We start from the raw sequence: 19,952 nt of genomic DNA on the forward strand, positions 1-19,952 counted from the left end.
CCTTAGGAGTCCCACCCCAGAGGCCAGGGCAGTGCAAGTCCTAGTGCAAATCAAGTAAGAGTCAGCTAAACCTACGGTTTAGGGAGTGAATTAGCACAAAGAGCATTTGTTGGAGGAACTGCCCACTCACCAGAAAAGAACAAGAAAAAACAAAAACAAAAAACACAGAGACAAAGTCCAGGCATGATTCCTCAGGAAAAGCATAGCCTGACTGGGAAGGTTCCAGAAACTCACCTTTGTCCCTTCTTTCCCAGCCAGGCCTGGGAGTCCCTGTTCACCGGGGGGACCGGGGGGCCCAGGGTGACCACGCTCGCCCATTGGACCTGTTTCTCCTGTGGGACCCTACGGAGAAGATCAGCGTCAGTCACAAAGCAATTTCAAGAGACCCACAAGGGAGTGACCACCTCATCCTAAATCTAAGGACAGCCCTGGCTGTCCTTATGGAGGCAAGGGGCCTGCAGCAGGCCCAACAAACCTTCACACCCCTTTGCAAGTCTTCTCCTTCTGGCAAACATCCGGAAGGGAAGATCAAAGCAAGCCAGGTGGGTGTCGCTAAACTTCCCATTGCCCGGCCCCATGCCGTGGCCCAGTGTGGCCCTCTTCCCCCCAACCTGTTGTCTTCCAGGAGGTACAGCCAGCATGTGTTTCCAGGATGCGCCATGAGCGAGGCTGAATGAGCCCCAGCAGAGGCCACAGGTAGGAGAAAGGCCACACCAGGGTGACAGCCCACGGGTCCTTCCGCTCTGTGGCTGCAGTGGGTCAATATCTTATTTAACACTACATTAAGTGTGGCATTTCCAAGAAACAAGGTGACTGCTGCCCCGTGTTGTTACTCTAAGCCATCAATCATGGCTAAAGCCACTCCTGTCATTGCTCTGCTGGCAGAGAAAACCGCAGGCCTGTGGCACTGACAGATCCAAGGACAAGAGAATTTGGCCACCTCGGATGCCCACAGCCAAGGACAAGCCCAACTCCTGAGCCTCACCCTGGTCTGGTCCCGACAGGCCCATGAGCCTCAGGCTTTTTTTTTTTTTTTCCTTGAGTCAGTTTCACTCTGTCACCCAGGCTGAAGTGCAGTGGTGTGATCATAGATCACTGCAGTCTAGATCTCCTGGGCTCAGGTGATCCTCCTGCCTCAGCCTCCTGAGTAGTTGGGACTACAAGTGCTTGTCACCACACCTGGCTAATTTCTTCCTTCCTTTCTTTCTTTTTTGTAGAAACTATGTCTCCCAGGCCGATCTCAAACTCCTGGCCTCTTGTGAGCCTCCTGCCTCAACCTACCAAAGTGCAAGGATTACAGGGGTGAGCTACCATGCCTGGTCAGACAGCTGTGTTCAATGAGCCACTGACTCTATCCTCTGGGTACGGTTTCCTGTGTGGGGCAAATTGGATGTCGATGTCTTATAGGACTTGAGAGGCTCCCAGGCAACCCCTACACCTCCAGAATAACAGGGGCACGGACACCCCAAGTCCTGCTCCTCTCTCCTGTGCGGGTGAGTGGTACCGGGTGACCCCTGGAGCCGGGGACGCTGCCGTCTCACCTGTGGGCCGACCACACCTGGGGGGCCTGGAGGGCCGGTCTTGCCTTGGAAACCCTGTTGAGAGAGAGTCACACGCTGAGGGGGCTAAGACAGCCCACGCCACTGCCACCCGCCACCCTTCTCATCAGAAGGCTCCCCACCCCTCCCACCCTGTCCCCATCAGCGGATGTTCGCCTTCCTTCGTAAGGGCCCATTTCTCTTGCTCTAACTTCATGGAGGTAATGAAGCCAGACGAGTTAGTCTCACTGGCTGTTCTTCCTCCGCCGCGTTTCTAGTGCCGAGACCGTTCATCTTTATCATGTCACTGAGCACTCGTTTTCCGAGTAGACTTGGCGCCATCTCTAGACTTGGTAGCTCCTCTGGGCTGTTTCTCATTAGTGGCTTTCTGGGGACTTTCCCGCAGCTGCCATTAATGCCTCAAATGCATGGCAGGTGATCTCACCAGTGTGTGTTTAACACGGGCGAGGTGAGGGCTTGCTGTTTTTGCGATCCAGCAGCTCAGGGGATTATTTTTAGCTCAGTTCGGCAGGAACGTCTCATCTGGGCTCTAACAATCCTGGCTGGGTCCTCCTGGGTACCTGCTACGCCTTCAATAGTCTCCTTCAGAGCAGAGAGATAACCTTAAGGCGACGCAGGCTTAATTTCTGGGCATGTCTGCCGAGCATGACTGGTGCCAGTGAGATGCCATCTGCAGGTGCCACACAACACTGCCGGGGACAAGCCCAGATGTCATGCGAGCGTGTGAGATTCGACTCCCGACTTCTCAGTCATGTGAACTCACAGCAGATTCAACTTCTCTGCAAATCCTAGAAGTGTTTTCTTCTTTAAGCCCAGCTCAGTTGCCTGCCTTGGGCTAGAACCATCTTTTTTTTTCTTCTTTTGGGTTGAGGTCTTGCTCTGTTGCCCAGGATGGAGTGCAGTGGCACAATCATGGCTCACCACGGTCTCAAATCCCCAGGCTCCAGTGATCTTCTGCCTCAGCCTCCCAAGTAGCTGGGATGACACGTGTGTGCCGCCACCTTTGGCTAATATTTTAATTTTTTTTTTTTTTTTGTAGAGACGAGGTCTTACTATGTTGCCCAGGCTGGTCTTGAGCTCCCAAAGTGCTGGAATGACAGGCATGAGCTACCAGCCAGAACCATCATTTTTAATGCAGCATTCTCTGTAGATTGCACTTACAGGGTCAGAAACAAGAGGTGGTGGACGGGTTGAGGACACACTCCACTCGGTGGGTCAGGGGAGACAGGAGCCTTGGGTTAAGTCTTGCTACCATCAATGTCAACCACTGTAACAGGAAAGCCCTCCCCATCTGGCCCACAGCCATCCACAGCTGTTGGGGATGCAGTTAACCTTCAGTTGGGCTCACATTTAGGAGAAATCATCGCCCTTGGGTTTCCAACACCCCAGGGAAGACCTTTCTAGAAGGCTTGTCTGGATCAACCCAAGGAGTAGACTCCACACCCCAGGTGGGACTCGGGGGATGGTGTGTGGGGGAGGGTCTGCTGGCGTCACCCCTGCATCTAAGGGGCAGCCAGGCATGGCAGGAAAGTACGTCTATAACTTTCTGAGCAAAGATGAACTGCTTAATTATTTTTCCAGCCTCTTTCCAGAATAAGTCAGCGGGAGAACAGCACATAATACACAAAACTTTCTATCTTGTCTCCTTGGAAAGGCATTAGAGAAAAATATGCAAAGCTCAGAAGAAATGTTTTAATTTTTCTCTCTAAACAAAAGAGCGAAGTCATCTCTACTTATCAGCCGGTGTGCGCCGTGCAGAACACGGTGAAGGTGTAATTAAAAGAGGTTTCGTCACAGTGAGTCAAAGAGAAACAAAGGGAGGGGGGGTAAAAGAAGCAGGCACCAAGAACATATTAAATGTGGCATTCAAAAACCCATTTCATGAGGTCGCCTGCTTTTGCTGGGAGCGTCCTTTAGAGATTGTTGGCCACTAAGACACCGGCTGCAGAGACAAAGGGGCCATTTGGACACTGATGCAACCCCTGCTCTCTGTGGTGGGAAAAATTTTTTTTTAAGAGGGCAGAGTCTTGCTAGGTTGCCCAGGCTGGTCTCAAACTCCTGGGCTCAAGCAATCCTCCTGCCTCGGCCTCCCAAAGTGCTGGGATTGCAGGCATGAGCCATTGCACCCAGCTGGGCCAGCATCTTTCAAAGTGGAAAAACGGGATGCATACACAAAGAAGGAGCACAGCACAGTGACAGGAAGTCGCCCTGGTGATGCGAGTCCCCAGGTATTCAAAGCTTGGAGCCCCAAGGATGAAGGTAACCATTTGGCTGACGGGGCCAGGAGAGGTTCCCATTTCTCATCAATACTTTTTCTCCCAAATGAGAATTTTGGGTTCCGTTATCTTCTAGATAACGATGCAGCCTGCACACACATTTCTAAAGTGAATGGCAAGGTCAAAGGTGAACCTGTGACTGCAAACACACCGATCACGTACACGGCTGTGTGTCCAGCGAAAAGCCAAATTGCAACTCGACTCAGTGCTGTTTTATACTATAGAAGAGGACGTTGAAGGCTTCCCCAAAATCCCATGGCTTGGAGCTGGAATGATCTGGATAAATGTTGCTGGGGCCCGTGGCCCTTGTCTTGGAGTTTTGCAACATCAAAGAAGCGGATGACGCTGAGGATCATGTAAAATCTTTCCCAACACCTGTCCAGTTAAGATACATCATGCCCAAGCCAGGTTGCACCCGCCTTTATTCCAGAGGGGGAAAAAAAGGTTGGCTGTACGAGGTTTCTGTACACCGATTGACATTTCGTTTGCATCTTGGTGGTTTTAAATGCAGCCTCTGATCAAAGCTGCCAAGACCAGCAAAACGCCAGCACCTGCCTTCTGCCCAGAGGTACCATAGGTCACTGCCGACCTGCACAGCAGCTCTGTCCCTGTGCTCTCCCCACAGCCTGGCCCCAAGTCAGCAGAAGCCGGCCTGGCTCTCGGGAGCCTTTCTGTGGGTCCTCTGAGACCATGCAGGGGCAGCGGTGGCCGCACCCACAGACGGGGCTGTAGGAGAGCCCGCCGGTGAGGGGCCTGCCCACTACCCTGGCGCCCATGACACTCACGGTCTCGCCTCTCTGTCCAGGGTGTCCTGGGAGCCCGTCCTTGCCCGGAGGCCCCTGAAGAAAGAACCAGAGGAGAGAAGTGTCATTCAGTTGTAAGAAGCACCCACTTTCAGATTTCGGGATTTAATGCCATGCCAGGTGACCCTTTCATTTCAATGGCTCTCACACTTGGGCATCCTCTGAGAAGGGCAGTCGCCAGACAGCCACAGGGACAATGATAACAGGGACAATGACGACAAAACTAAGCTGGTGGAGGAGCCTGTCCCAGGGGCCGTGGTCTGCTGGTAGTCCCACTGAAGCTTTACTCATCGCCCCTAGGGAGTGCTGTTACCGGGCCCATCTCCCCAGAAGAGGCCTGCTGACTGCTTGAGGCCTGCCCAGCGGGAGGCATAGATGGCACAGGGACTCCAGTCTGTCCAAGTCACGCTCCCTCCTACCCACCGCCCTGCACCATGCCCCAGGCAGGAATCCCCGTTTTGAGAGGCATCTTCATTTTAGAGGGATTTGCAGGGGAAATACATTGTACCGGTTGTGAGCTGAATTGTGTTCCCCGAAAGTTAAGCTAAAGCCCCAACCCCCAGGACCTGTGAATGTGTCCCTCGGAAAATAGGGTCTTCGCCAGTGTCACCGAGTTTGGTAAAGTCATACTAGATTAGGGCGGGCCCCGAGCCAACGGCTGGTATCCTTATAAAAAGAGGGAGAGTTGAAGGCCCAGAGACTGAGAGAGGGGACATTCACGTGAAGGGAAGGCAGCAGTCAGGGTGATGTGTCACCGACTGAGGGACACCAGGGATACTTCCCTAGCCTCCAGAAGGGACCGGCCCTGCCCACACTTGGATGTCTGACTTCCAGCCTGCAGAACAGTAAGAGAATACTCTCTGCTGTTTTAAGCTACCCCTTTTGCGGTAATTTGAATTTTGTCATTTTTGTTTGTATTTTAGAGACAGGGTTCTGCTCTGTCCCCTAGGCCGATCCTCCTGCATTGGCCTCTTGAATAGCTGGGACTATAGGCATACATCCCCACGCTGGGTTAATTTAAAAAAAAAATGTTTTGAGGAGATGGGTTCTCAGTACGTTGCCAGGCTGGTCTAACTCCTGGTCTCAAGCAATCCTCCCAACTCAACTTCCCAAAACGCTGGGATTACAGGTAGGAGCCACTGCAGCCATCATCCCATCTGTTATGGCAGCCGCAGGACACTGGGATAGCATCCAACTAGAAAAGCATAATGGTCTAAAAAAGAAAAGGGCCCCCAATGCCCGGGAGGGCCAGGCAGCTGGACAGGACCCTAGACTAGCCAGCAACAGTCTCAGCTGGGGTCTGTCCTGCCACATCGAACCCCTGCCTGCAGAGTTTCACTTCATGTCTCCCTCTCTGAGAAACTCTGAATAGCCCATAGGGAAACACTGGCAGGTCCAGGAGACACTGATGCCTGAGGAGCCAGATCCTGCCAGCCCAGCAGACATGACTTACCGGAGGGCCCTTTGGTCCAGGAAACCCCGTGGGTCCTTGGGGTCCGTTGGGTCCCTGGAGACAGAGAAAGGCTGGTTTGAGGCCAGAGGCCAGTGGGGTCTTCCCCACGCTGCTGACTCTCTGGACACAGGTGCCGTTCTTACCTATCACCCTGCCCCGGCCTTTTCTCCATCATTCGAGCCCCCTCCCTCACCAGAGAGAAACAGGAAGCTCGGTGGGTGGGGGGGACCGAGGCAGCCAGGCCAAAGAGCATCATGGCAGGGGCCTTGGGGCAGGACAGGCCTGATGACCACTTCTTGCTGCCTCCACCACCTCCCAAACGCCAAGACGGAGCCCAGGGGGATGGGGTGGAGGGCCTCGACTGATGGAAGAGTTCACTCCCAGAGAATGATCCCCCGTGGGATCACAGGAAAAACCTCTCCTTTCGCAGGGTCTGAGGCGGGGCTCCCTCCACCTACCCCTCCACCCCAGGAAGATGTGCAGAGGGGCTACTTGAAACACACTGATTTCTGGGAGGTGGCCCCACCCAATGGTTCAAGGTGCTTACCCGTTCACCAGGAGGGCCAGCCGGGCCATCGCCCCCAGAGTTGCCCTTGAGAGAGAAAGGGGGAGAGAGAGAGAAAGTTTATTAGTGTTATTTGGATGAAAAGGCTCTGCCTGTGAAATCAACAATACTTCCAAGTCGAATCTGGCCCCTGGGCACCTCTCAAGGCCGCCCTGACCCCAGTGAGGCACAGAGGGTGTCATCACTGACCTATGGCTCTCAAAGTCGGTCTCTTCTCTGGCCCCCCACACGCAGCTGGCCATGAGCTCATATCTACAGGGCCACGATGTTTCCAAAACAGTTTCCAGAGTCAGACACATATCCTGCCCCAGCCAAGAGTGCATCAGGAAGTCACACGGAGACAGATGAAGGGCTCTGTCTTGGGGCCTATCCCACTTGTGATAATTGCTGTTTAAGGTTCTTGCAGGAAAACAGAGCTATACACCAGAGCTTATCACAGGTGAGTTTATGGCACCCACCCCCACACCCCGGGCAGTGCATTCTGGGCGGCCAGGGGGCAGGCGGCTAGAAGGCAGATCTTAGCGGGAATCCACTTGAAGCCACGTCCTGGGCAGGGCAGGGCCCCCCGCACATCAATGGGGAGCTGGTATCAGTCAGCACCGCTGGACAGGAGGGAGGCTAAGGCAGACCCGGGCTTCCACTCGTGGCCAGAAAGCACTTCCTTCAGATTCCAGCAAAGATCTCTCCTCAGCATTCAAACCCCCTTTCAAGAGAAGAGATACACCTCCCCACCAGGACAGGGCACATCTGTGGTGGACCTGAGTTGTCTCTGAGACCCCAGCATGTGTGGTCCTCATCTGCTCTGCAGAACCGTATCCCATCACTGTCACTCTCTGCCTCTTGACTTAATTTGATCTAACGCATTCAGAGGCTGTTGGGAGCCGACCAGCTCCTTCTTAAATACACCTAAGAACACGTCTTTCTCTTTTCAAATGAAAAAGGCCACTGGCCACCCTCAGGCATCGATGTCTCTATAGCATTGCAGTTGTGGTTCAGGCCCCACCAAGGAGACCCCATATGTACCTTGGGGCCAGGCTTCCCAGTGATGCCACGTGGGCCTCTTTCGCCCCTCGGACCCTGGACAGACGGGAGAGAAGGAAAGTCAGCTCGAGTCCTCCAGACCGGCAGAGGCCCTCCTCCCCCACCCCCCATCTCTTGACATGTGCCCCCAAAGCGCTTCCAGCTCTCCAAGATGCCCTCAAACCAAAAGGATGGTTACCGTCGGGCCTCGCTGTCCCCGTGGTCCCGGCTTCCCCGGTGTTCCCTAGAATCAGAGAAGGGGGGTGGTCAGTCACTCTCAAGATGCCTGGTGCTGCCTCGGTGGCCACAATGCCCTCCTCAGGGTTTTTGAGAGACTATGAGAACGGAGAGCCAGGCTAGGAAAGAGGCAGGCTGTCCCCACCAGGCGCCTTATCTTTGTTTTCATAGGAGATGTATCAGGGTGAGGCAGCTCACCACACACCCGAGACACAGAGCTCTGCACTCCTGCCCAAGTCCTATGAAATCCAATTTTCTCCCCGCAGTCTGATGAATGTTTGCTACTATTATCTGGTCTCCTTTCCTCAAAACATCTCCACATCCTTCCTGTCTCCCTCCCCGCCTCCTGCCTGGTGTGTCTCTCTCCCTCTCTCTCTCCCCCCTCTCTCACTCAGCAGGAGGGGAGGGATCATTATTGCAAGAAAAGAGAAGAAAGTCAACCCCTTTCATACATAATTTACTTTCACTACAGTTAAGAATATTGGCCATTAAATTTTCAACGGGCTCTGCGGACGCACAAACTTGCAATTTAATAGATAAATCATATCTCGAAGAACCACTGGCTTCTCCTCTAATAGAATTTAGACTCCTTTTTCTCTCGTTTTGTATCTTCCAAACCACAGAAAAACAAACGCCCTGCACGGGTGTTTGAGCTGGGTGAGGCAGTTTACCGGCCGCATGTGGCAGTAACGGGCCGAACACAGCCCCAACCGACCTCCCTACCGCTTCTCAAATCATTTCCCTGAATTTTTATTCTGGCCCGATGTGGAGCTGTATCACCAAAGGCCACCTGAGAAGTCCTCCCACCATCTTTCATTCATTTTCTGCCAGCGTCAAAGCTGCTTCTAGAGCCATCCATGTCAAGATGCATTTCATAAAACCATTTGCGATGATGAGTTAATCGTGCTGCCTTTTAACAATGCACTTCGGTTCCAGTTCTTCCATCACATGGTGATATCCTTTGGCTTCGAATAAATATTTGCATATGAAAATTAATGAAACATCTGGTATCTTCCGGGGAGAGTCGTGTCACCAGCATGCACACCCCCAGCCAACCGGGTTCTTTCCCAGCATTTAGGGACCATCCCCGACAACCAGGTGTTCTTGCTCCGACCCTCCACAAAAACAAAAACCCTAGACCAGCGGTACCACGACCCTGGCCCTGACCCGTGGCTTTCATCACAAAGGGCACAGACGGCTCTCAGCTCCAATCCAGATTCATTGAGCCCAAGGCACAGGCCAGAGGGCCTTGGCACGGAGCAAAGTCGCAGTCACAAATTCTATCCGGGCCTCATGGGCAGCATCTAGTTCATCCATTTTCACTGTAAACTATCCCAAACATGAGCTTCCAGTCCCCATGACCGGAGCTGTGGAACAGAATGTCCCTGAGTCTCGTGAGCGCTGACAGTCCCAGCAATGGCCATCCCTAGCAGTCAGACTAAGGTGGGAGAGGTCTTCCAGTGGCTGGCAGGTACTTCGAGAGAGCTAGCTCTTCCCTCTCTCCGGGCAGGGCCTTCTTGGACATTGCCATGGCCCAGGGCCCAGGCCGGTGACAGCCACCATGTTGCTCATATCCGTTTATCTTTGACTACAGCCAGCTTGACGTGAGAGCGTGTGTTCCTGACGTGTTCCTGTTTCACCCACAGGGCACAGGCCAGAGAACCAAGCCATGAGCTCAACAGAAGCTAGGAACAGCCAGACGGAAGGGCAGGCAACCTTGACTGGAAGGCAGACACACACAAACACACGCATGCACGCAGACACGCATATGCACATACAACTGGTCCTGTTCTGGCATCCTAGGACCTAGAAGTATCCATCTGACCAGAATACCCAAGAGACTTGAAAAAGGCCTTTCTGGCCAAGCACAGACCTCCCACCAGCCTCCCCCTTACAGCCTGCAGTCGCCTTCCCATCCCTCTCCCTAACTAAGCCCTTTAGCAGGTCCTTACCACTTGGGAATAAAGAGTGACTCCCTGCCCCACCAGGCCCTATAGCCGCAGCCTCCTCTGAAGGCTCAGCCTTGTACCAGCCTCCCTCTGATTCCTCCTCTCACCTCCTCACCTGACAGTTCTGCCCACTTTCCCCACCTCACCTATCAACTTCTGACCCTCCTGCAAGTCTTAGCAGAAACGTCACCACCTCCAGGAAGCCCCCCTGCACTTCTGGGTCAGACCCAGGTGCCTGTGATCTCTCCCTGATTCATTCACCCTTGTCCTTCATCATCATAACCATCGATCATGAGCGTGGGTCATGGGATGCCCCTCTCTGGATGGCGGGACATCTGGTCTTACCACCTGAGTCCCCAGTGCTGGGCAAAGCTCTGGGCACTTTGCAAGGACTTAACAAGCACATGCTGTGTAAGTGAATGAACCATCTCCAAATAAACCCCCAAGACTATGAGGCACCAAGGCCAAGGGCAAGAGGACAGCCATGATAGTGAACTTGGGAGGTCACCAGGCTTGGAGATGAGCCGGTGACCAGGGAGTTCTGGGGGACCCAACGTGAGACTTCAAACAAAAGAGGAGGGTCTATCTGCAAGGACAGCCTGGGCCTCCAGCCTCCTGTGGACGACAGGGAAGGGCCAGCCCAGACCCGCGGACTCAAGGGCGCCCACACTCTGTCACTTCCTGAGCATAAGAAATATGCATAGAGCAGCAACCCCATCCAGAAAACCACCCAAGATTGCAGGCGTCTTTGTACAGAGATGATTCCACAGATAGCGCTCGTGGAGGACAGCTGTGCCTGGTCTCCTGGGCAGAAGGCTCTGGTGGACCGTGACAGGGATGATGAAAACAGTCACACGCATCAACTGTTGTCTCTGCATACTCCAAAGACAGCAGACAGCCTTGCCCTCTCAGCCTCAGGTCTGTGTTGTGAGTCGTGCTATGAGCACAGGGCAGCAGCGGGCAGGACATCCCCAGTCAAGGCCAGATGTCAAGATGCCGCAGAGGTAGTTGGGGCGTGCAGATCTTGGCTTGAGTCAGGCTGTGTGGTTCGTTGAGTGACTCCCAGAGCTGACGCCCTAAACAATGGTTGGTGGGGGGCCCGGGGTTACTCAGAGCATCTGTCCAAACTCTTTGACTCAGGGATGCGGAGACCGAGATACAGGAGGGGCAGTGTCACCACCAGGAGCACTGGAGGTGAGTGGAGCCTCCGGCAACTCCAGGCGGTCCCTGGTCTCATGACCATCCAGAGGGCTGGAGGTCAAATCACATGACCAGCTACAGAAGATCACAACTTCTCCTGGAGACTGTCACTATGTGTGGAGCGGTCACCTGGTCACCCATGTTCCCCATGCTTCTCAAAGTGGCACCTGTGGGTTTTCCAGAGAATGGTCTTTCCCCAAAGACACTAGCCAGCTCATCTCCAGAAGGAATGACAGATACGTAGGTAGATGTGTAGAGACGGACAGGATCGTGATAGATAGATAGACAGATAGATAGATAATAGAACACGGGTGGGTAGATGGATGGATAGGTTGATGGAGAGACAGAGATAGGCTGGGTGCTGTGGCTCACACCTGTCATCCCAACACTTTGGGAGGCTAAGGAGGGGAGATCGTTTGAGCGTTTGAGCCCAGGAGTTTGAGGCCAGCCTGGAAAACATAGCAAGACCTCATCTCTACAAAAAATTAAAAAATGAACTGGGTGTGCCGGCGTGAGCCTGTAGTCCCAGCTACTTAAGAGGCTGAGGTGGAAGGATCGCCTGAACCTAGCAGGTTGAGGCTCTGGTGAGCCGTGATTGAGCCACTGCATTCCAGCCTGGGCGACAGAGTGAGACACTGAATCAGAAACAAACAAAACAAACAAACAAAATATATACATAGAATTCTCTCTAGCAAAGATAGCTAGAGAGAGTTCACAGTCTCCCTGAGTCTGTGATGTCAACTCACACTCTAGAACCCTCCCTATGTTCCCATGTCTTGGCTGTCTCGAGGTCTTTCCCCTGGCTTCAAAGGAGTGATCGACTCTGCCTTAAACACGACACACACAAGGAGTATTGTGCCCCGAGGAGCCGTTGTCCATAGCTCCGTCTATGGGTCCCACAAGGACAGCCTGGGTGAGCCACAGGCTCAGGCTGGGGCCGCGTAGAACATGTGAGTATCCTACACACACCACACACCGACCTCCCCATCCCCCAGACGCCTGTGGGCAAGGCTGGCTCACAGTCCGAGGCCTGAGAGGACTATCTTGCTCCTATCTTCCGACTGGCAGTGCTCAGACACTGTGACTTCACTAATGAAGTCCAGGCAGCTCCTGCAGGAAGACCTGGACCAGCAGGGACTCCAGGAGGCGGGGAGGACACGGCTCCCCAGCTCCGGCCCTGGCGCCTTTGCTCAGGGCAAGAACAAAGAGGCGGCCTGGTGGGTGTTTAGGACAGCAGCAGCTTGCTGATGAACTTGGCTTTGAATTTGGACTAGGGAAGGTAGCTGGGCATTACAAAAGAAAGAAGACCAGGTACCAGGGTTCACGCTTGTAATCCTGAACTTTGGGAAGCCGAGGTGGGAGGACTGCATGAGTCCAGGAGTTTGAGACCAGCCTCGGCAACATAGTGAGACCTCCTCTCTTCAAAAAATTTTAAAAACTTAGCCTGGCACGGTGGTACATGCCTGTAGTCCCAGCTACTCAGGAGGCCGAGGTGGGAGGAACACCTGAGCCTAGCAGTGGTGAACCGTGATCGTGCCACCGCACTCCAGCCTGGGCAACAGAGCGAGACCCCGAATCAAAAACAATAATAACTGAAGGAAAATAAATCCGATTATCCCCCCTTCCTTTTAAAATTAAGCTTGGAGGAAAGGTCCACTTGGGTAGAAAGGGAAGAACCTGGTTTTTACAGATGACAAGCTTTCTGGATTGTGGAACTTATTGAAAGCTCCGTTTTCTCACACCCTTCCCCTCTTGCCTCTGCCCCTTCCTGTCCTGTCACTGCCCAGCCCGATGTCTGGGAAGCATCACCAAGTACTCACTGCTAAAGGTCATGAGTTTAAGGTCAGCCTTTCAGGAGAGCAGTTTTGGCAGCAAAGTAGGTGAGAAATAAACAGGCTGTTGGCTAGAGAACCGATCAGCTACACACCAAGGTAGATGCCCAGCCAGGAGCCAGGCTGTCCTTACCCTGCCGCCCTTCTCTCCATTGGCACCAGGAAATCCAGCAAATCCAATAGAGCCCTGCAAGAGAGGTACAGAAGCAGCGTGAGAGCTGGAGGGGGATGAGTTTTGGGCAGGGGCCACCTGGGTCTAGTGTGCATGAGTGCACAACCTGACCTAGGCTCCCCCAGCCATCCATCCTGCTACCTGTCTACAAGCCTGCCCACCCATCTGTCCATCCATCCCCGTCTACCCAACCACCTGCCCACCCAACCATCCAACTGTCTATTCATCCATCCTCCCATCTGCTTACCCGCCCATCCATCCATCCATCCATCCATGCATTCATCCAATCTACCTGTACACCTACCCACCCACCCATCCATCCACCTGTCCCACCACCTACCCATCCATCCATCTGTCCGACTGCCCATCTGCCCACCCATATGTCCATCCCTGTCTACCCAATCACCTACCCATCCATCCATCCATCTACTCACTCACCTGTCCACCCATCTAACTATACACAGCCATCCATCTACCTGTCTCCTCACCCCACTCACCTATCATCCATCCACCTGTCTACCCACTCACTCACCCTCCCATCCATCCATCCACCTGTCTACTCATCCATTCACTCATCCGACTACCTACCTGCCCACCCACCCAACTATCTATCTGTCTTCCCAACCACCCATCCATCCATCCATCCATCCAATTGTCTACCTACCCACTGCCACCAATCCAACACCCGTCTACCCTACTATTCACCCATCCACCTTACCACCCACCCATCCATCCATCCACCTGTCTACTCATCCATTCACTCATCCGACTACCTACCTGCCCACCCACCCAACTATCTATCTGTCTTCCCAACCACCCATCCATCCATCCATCCATCCAATTGTCTACCTACCCATCCCCACCAATCCAACACCCGTCTACCCTACTATTCACCCATCTACCTTACCACCCACCCATCTATCCATCCACCTGTCTACTCAGCCATCCACTTATCTGACTACCTACCTGCCCACCCATCCAACTATCTATCTGTCTTCCCAACCATCCATCCATCCATCCATCCATCCATTCATCCATCCATCCATCCATCCATCCATCCATCCATCCATCCATCCACCTGTCTACTCATCCATCCATCCATCCAATTACCTACCTGCCCTCCCACCCAACTATCTATCTGTCTTCCCAACCAATTGTCTACCTACTCACCCCCACCAATCCAACACCCATCTACCCTACTATTCACCCATCCACCTTACCACCCACCCATCCATACATCTATCTATACACTTGCCTATCCAACACCCATCCACCCACCCCTCCATCCGCTCATCCACTCGATAAATAATTCCCAGGCACTTCACAGACTTCAGCTTCAGAAACCCAAGCTGAGCCCTCCACCATGCTTGCTTCCTCCTCTCCCTCTTCACCCTCCCCCGACATGCCCATGTCCATAAAACGGTGGCTGGTGTCTGAGGAGAAAAGGGAACACATGCTACTAAGATTAACTGAGATGAGACATGAATCTCACATGGTGACATTTTGTTTTCTGTTCCTTGCCGTATCTTTTGTTGTCTTCCCACAGTCCCTCTAAATAAAGCACGGCAGTTTGCAGAGTCGGGGGTGAATGCAAATTTATGCGCAAACTATGGCATCTAACAGATATTTAATTCTAGAAATCTACCAGGTACACGCAGTCAAGACATGACCTTCAGGCTTTGACCTGGCGAATATCCAAACACCTACTATACGCAAGAAGGAGCATCACAGGAGCCCCTGAGACCCTGGGTGAGGACTGCCCATCTGCCCATGGACGCTGGTGCTGGTCACTGTCTCCAGCAGGTCTCTGCCTGGCTTGAATCCTGACCTAAGGTGTACTTGTACCCACAAAGCGCTTATAAATCCCCAAACCCCGCATTTCTCACAGGGGACTGAGCCCACTCAACCCACCCACACACCCACCTGCCAATCGAGGTAGGGGGTGGGACCCAGGGACCCTCAGTGCAGGCAACACAGAGCTCAGCTCAGAAACTGGGTCACCATGCATGACAGCAGATCACTGCTTCTAGCCACGGCCTGAGGACACGTGTGTAGTTCCAAAGTTCTGCCTTCCCTTTCCAAAAAGCTGCCGGAACTTGATTTATATGCCCCCCATCCCTCCCAAACCTCTCCTCTCTCTCCTCTCCTCCCCCAGAGGGATGTGTATTTAAAGAGAGAAAATGTGTCTGTCTTCCCCTGTCCATCTGCCCCTGTCCGCCACATTCGAGTTGTGGCCGGGAGCCGTGTCGCACCCACGTTCAATGTGCCACTGCTTGATGCTAAATAAAACTCCCTCTCCTGCATATGGGGTGTGTGTAGACACACACGGACAGATCTTAACATTCCACAGGAAGGACGGATGGGGACATTTCTCTAACCAGAACAGAAGCACCAAGAGGACGGCCCCAGCCCAGGACACCATCCTCCTTGTGTTAACAAGACAGCACTTGTGAGACCTGGGTGGTGAGGCTAATGGCGGGCACCCGCAGGCACAGACGCAGATCTGAGGACGATGAGACCTCTCTTCCTGCTAATTGCACCTCCAGTGCAGGTAGCTTCTTCTTTAAAGAAGAATCATGAATAATAAAATGACGTTTTCAATGATCTCCAACGCCTTAAGGAGCTGTTTCACTTGAACCTGACATGATTTCTCATAAGAAGAGTTTCCTTTCTCCTTTATAATCCATTACGAGCAAATCACCTTCAAATGGCCAAAGGGAGGCGGAGCGGAAGGTTGGCTGTCTCATGAGTTCGGGGTATGGACAGCCAGGGGACAAAGGCCACCAGCAAGTACCAGGTGAGGGGGCCACCAGGATCCTACAGAGGTCACCAGGGGGACCACAGGAGGACTCCAGGGAGGACACCAGATGCCCCTAGGGAGAATCCAGGGGAATACAAAGGGATCCCAAGGAGGACACCACAGGGCCTGCAGGGGAACTCAAGGGAGGACTCCAGGGGAACCCGAGGGGCCTCCAGGGGAACTCCGGGCACCTGTGTTGCCCATGGCTCTGGCAGACCCTGTTCCCTTCTCAGAAAGGCTCAACTCGTGGCCCAAGTGCCTCTTTGCAGATTGGCAAACGAGCACAGAAGGCCATGAGGAAGGTGGCACCTTAGGGATGATGCATGTCACTCTCTTGTACCACACAAGCCCTGGGGAAGGAGGATGGCTGAGCCCATGTGGAGTGAGGCCAGTGGAGTGTCCCTGCAGCATCTGCCGGGACACTGAATGAGGCTGGAAGGTACCTTTGGTCCTTGTCTTCCAGGATACCCCGGCAGTCCTGGGACTCCGAGTTTTCCCTGGGGGAAAAGAGTCGTATTAGTGGTGAACACCGTTTCTCCGTCCGTTTTCTCTGAGCAGAGAGAAAAAGCCCGTGTGTTCTGGCAGGGGCTGGAGGGGGGTGCAGTTTCAAAGGCTGGAGCACCGGTCTCTGCGCAGAGGCCCCGCCTGGCCCTGAGGATGGCATCGCCAAGCCCTAGTGCATCAGGTGGGCACTCGAAGGTCCCTGCACCGATGGGGAAGCAAAGGCCTTGAACGAGAACGATGCCATGGTGGAAGCAAAAGTGCTTAGAGGCACAGGCCCCAGATGAGAACATTCTTTATCTGTGAATGTCTCCTAACCCTTTTGTAAGAGTTCTAGCCGTGGGGTGGGATGGGGCTAAAGCCTTGGGCCCACTGCACGCACTATTCCTCCTGGGGGTGAGGGTGAGGGGACAATGTTGGCCCCAGAGAATGGCAGGCCTGAGAATGGCAGAACCGAGCTGGCCTTCATTCCTGCCAGGCTGTCACACCTTCGGGTCATGGTAGGGACCCTGTTATTAACCTCCGTGTGGAGGGAAAAGGGAAGCTGACAAGGCCAGGGCCCTCGCATGTGGGCTTACACTCCCAAGCTTGGTGGCTGCCTGGAGGAAGGAGCCCCCTGAGGCCACGGTGGAGGACTTGGAAGGGACGAACTGGAGACCAGCAAAGGATCCATAAACAGCTTCACTGGGGACAGTGCTAAAGTTTTGGAACTCTTTGCCCTCCTGGAAAAGCAGTCCAACCCTCTACCTCACAAACCTTCTCCCCAGGGGGTCCCAGGGGACCAGGATCACCATTGGGACCTCCACGACCCTTGGGGCCTTCAGGGCCGTCTTCTCCCCTGGGACCAGGTGGGCCGATCTCCCCCTGCAAGTCAGAAGAGAGGTGGTGAGTGGGGCCCCCATGACCTCTGCCCCCATGCACAACCCCCACTACCTTTCTGAAGGCAAGGGGGCAGGTGGTCAGAGCCACTGAGCCAATTCAGCCTCACTCCAGCCGCTACCACCGCTGTCAAAACGTGCCCACTGTGCAGCAAATTACAGGGCTCTGCTGTCCCTCTGAACTGAGGTTGCCGGCTATTTATTTTCTCAGGGGCTGCACACTCCTACTCCCAATTACCTTCTCTAAATTGAGTGCCTCTTGGCTAAAATAACTTTGGTTAACAATAGCAGCTCTGAACTGCTACTTCCCCACATACCGCAGGATAGCTGGTGAGTTGCCTCCTGCAAGCCCCGGAACTACGGAAATGGATAACAATCCCTGGATTCAGCAGTGGCCTGGGCCGGACAGCACCCAGGAGGGCCACAGAAGGCACCCAGAGACAGAAGGGGCTTAAATTCTGCCTTGTTCAATTTCCCCAAGCTACAGATGGGGGTCCCAGACTTGGACGAGGAAGAGGGGGAATCAGGAGCCCGCTCGGGCCAACGGCAGCACTGTGGCCGAGTGGCTGAGTGTCCATCCTGGAGCTCCCTCTCTGCCAATGCATGAGTCCTCTTTGGTCATCTGTTTCCAAGAGCAGCCACAGAACAGCTATGCAACCCCATAACAAAAAAGAAAGACACGACTAATCACTTGCTAACCTGCAGCTCTGATTTGGCTGCGGGTAGAGAACTCTCTGTCCTTAAGAAGTGTTCCTCAGCCAGGCTTGGTGGCTCAGCCTGTAATCCCAGCGCTTTGGGAGGCCAAGGTGAGTGGATTGCCTGAGCCCGCAGGTTCGAGACCCGCCTGGGCAACTTGGCCAGACCTCATCTCTACAACAAATCAAAAAATAGCCGGGCATAGTAGCGTGCGCCTGTAGTTCCAGCTACTTGGAAGGTTGAGGGGGAAGGATCACCAGAGCCCAGAAGGTCGAGGATGCAGTGGTCGGGAGCGGCCACTGCACTCCAGTCTGGGTTACAGAGTGAGACTCCAACTCAAAAAAAAAAAGAAATAGAAGTGTTCCTCTTGTCCAACAACGTAATCCTTCACAGAAGATGGGGCACCCCCCAAAATACAGAATTATCTTTTAGAGGGCGGGCTCCTTGGAGTACAGGCTTCCCCTGCTAAGTGAGTGATCTAGGAACCCATCGGCATCTGTGGACCAGCTAGCATTGTAGTGAGAGGCTGCATTTGGCTTCAGGGCATTTTTTTGAGATTCTTGCAGTGAGTTTTGCCCATTTCATAATGAGAGATTTACGAGCACACCTGCCCATATAGCATGGAGTACTCCGCAGTTTTTGGCCAAAAACAGCATGACCCCTGTGCTCCACCCTCCCTGGTCTCCCGACCTCACCCCAAGTGACTTTTCTGGGTTTCCCTGGCTGCAAAAGTTCTCAAAGGGAAACGTTTTGCCGATGTGGAAGAGGTAAACAAAAAACATCAGAAGCACAAAAGACATCCAAATAGACGAGTTCAAAAGCTGTTCGGAGTAGTGAAAAGAAGCATCTTTCTCAGTGCACTGCACCCAACAGAGAGGACTTTGAAGATGACTGAAGTTTAAACATGTAAGAATAAAGACACAAGTTTTTATAAATAAATCCCGGGTTTTTTAGGTCCCTCTCATATTTACACAGCACCCACAGGGTGCAAAGTTCCAGGCTCGGCTTTGCACTTTGATGATTGATCATGTCAATGATTGATGTTGATAATGGATGACTGGCACAGCCCTGTTTCCTGGGTCCAAGGAGTGTCCGGTCTCAGGTCCCACCCTCAGCCAGCTGCATCGGGAACCCCTCCGCCACCCACGGAGCCTGGGCGTAAGGATGTGGATGTCTTTTGTGTCATGTCCTTTGCAGCCGTACCCTCCTAATGTGAACCCCAAATGCATGTCCTGAGTCGTCAGAGGGCAGGTGCAAGGAGACTTTAGCCCGTCAAACTGCAAAAGAGGGCCCCTTAGAGGTGGGCATTTTAGGATCCCTCTGCTATGAATAAAGTTCTAGAATGGCTGTCTTTCTTTAGCAGCAACAGAACTGGGGCAACACTGTAAAGCAACGCCCTCTCTCTCTTCCTCTCCTTCCCTCTGACAGAGGTGCATATGGCTTCCGCCTTTTGCCTGCCAGGCTGGGACACCGTGCCAAGTGTCCAGGCTCTCCTGTTCTGGCATGTCCTGGAAATTCTGGAAAGGCGCCTACAGACCCTGCCTTGCAGGAGGATGGTTTCGGCAGCTGGATGACAGCCCTGCTGCTGCCGACAGATGTCCGTCCAGGTGTGGACACAGCTGCCTCCATGCTGTGCCCACCTGGTGGGGTGCGGGGAGAGGCATCTCGGCGTCTTCTGCCTGGGCTCCTGCTCCTCCCAAGGTTGCTAGGGAAACTTGCAAGGGTTCAGACCGGTAGCTGGCCCACCCTGGCTGCTCATGGAGCCCACGATCTGGACACCTCCTCCAGCACCACGTGCCACCTTCTCTTTATTTATGAAATACAGCCTGTGGCGCTGGCCACGTGAGCAAGCCCCAGCTCCTCCCAGCACCCACCGGCTTCCTCTGGAACTGAGATAAATTATGCATTAAAAACCAAGCCGGCCGGGCTCGGTGGCTCAGCCTGTAATCCCGTGCCTTTGGGAGGCTGAGGTGAGTGAATTGCCTGAGCCCGCGGGTTCGAGACCTGCCTG

At 53.6% G+C, this 19,952-nt stretch overlaps 1 protein-coding gene across 1 annotated transcript in view; it reads right to left on the reverse strand.

Annotated features, from left to right (window-relative positions):
- COL5A1 (collagen type V alpha 1 chain) overlaps positions 1 to 19,952 on the reverse strand; it is a 196,482-nt gene that overhangs the window by 40,404 nt on the left and 136,126 nt on the right. The window contains exons 33-42 of the mRNA XM_021712966.1: positions 17,124 to 17,231; positions 16,310 to 16,363; positions 13,028 to 13,081; positions 7,876 to 7,920; positions 7,680 to 7,733; positions 6,639 to 6,683; positions 6,092 to 6,145; positions 4,621 to 4,674; positions 1,542 to 1,595; positions 235 to 342 (exon numbers count right to left, since the gene is read on the reverse strand). Coding sequence (XP_021568641.1) covers positions 235 to 342; positions 1,542 to 1,595; positions 4,621 to 4,674; positions 6,092 to 6,145; positions 6,639 to 6,683; positions 7,680 to 7,733; positions 7,876 to 7,920; positions 13,028 to 13,081; positions 16,310 to 16,363; positions 17,124 to 17,231 — 630 coding nt within the window. The remainder of the gene's footprint in view (positions 1 to 234; positions 343 to 1,541; positions 1,596 to 4,620; positions 4,675 to 6,091; positions 6,146 to 6,638; positions 6,684 to 7,679; positions 7,734 to 7,875; positions 7,921 to 13,027; positions 13,082 to 16,309; positions 16,364 to 17,123; positions 17,232 to 19,952) is intronic.

The sequence above is a fragment of the Carlito syrichta genome, unplaced genomic scaffold (assembly GCF_000164805.1).
Source record: "Carlito syrichta isolate Samal-C Ts95f unplaced genomic scaffold, Tarsius_syrichta-2.0.1 Scaffold303895, whole genome shotgun sequence".
Classification (NCBI taxonomy): Eukaryota; Metazoa; Chordata; class Mammalia; order Primates; family Tarsiidae; genus Carlito; species Carlito syrichta.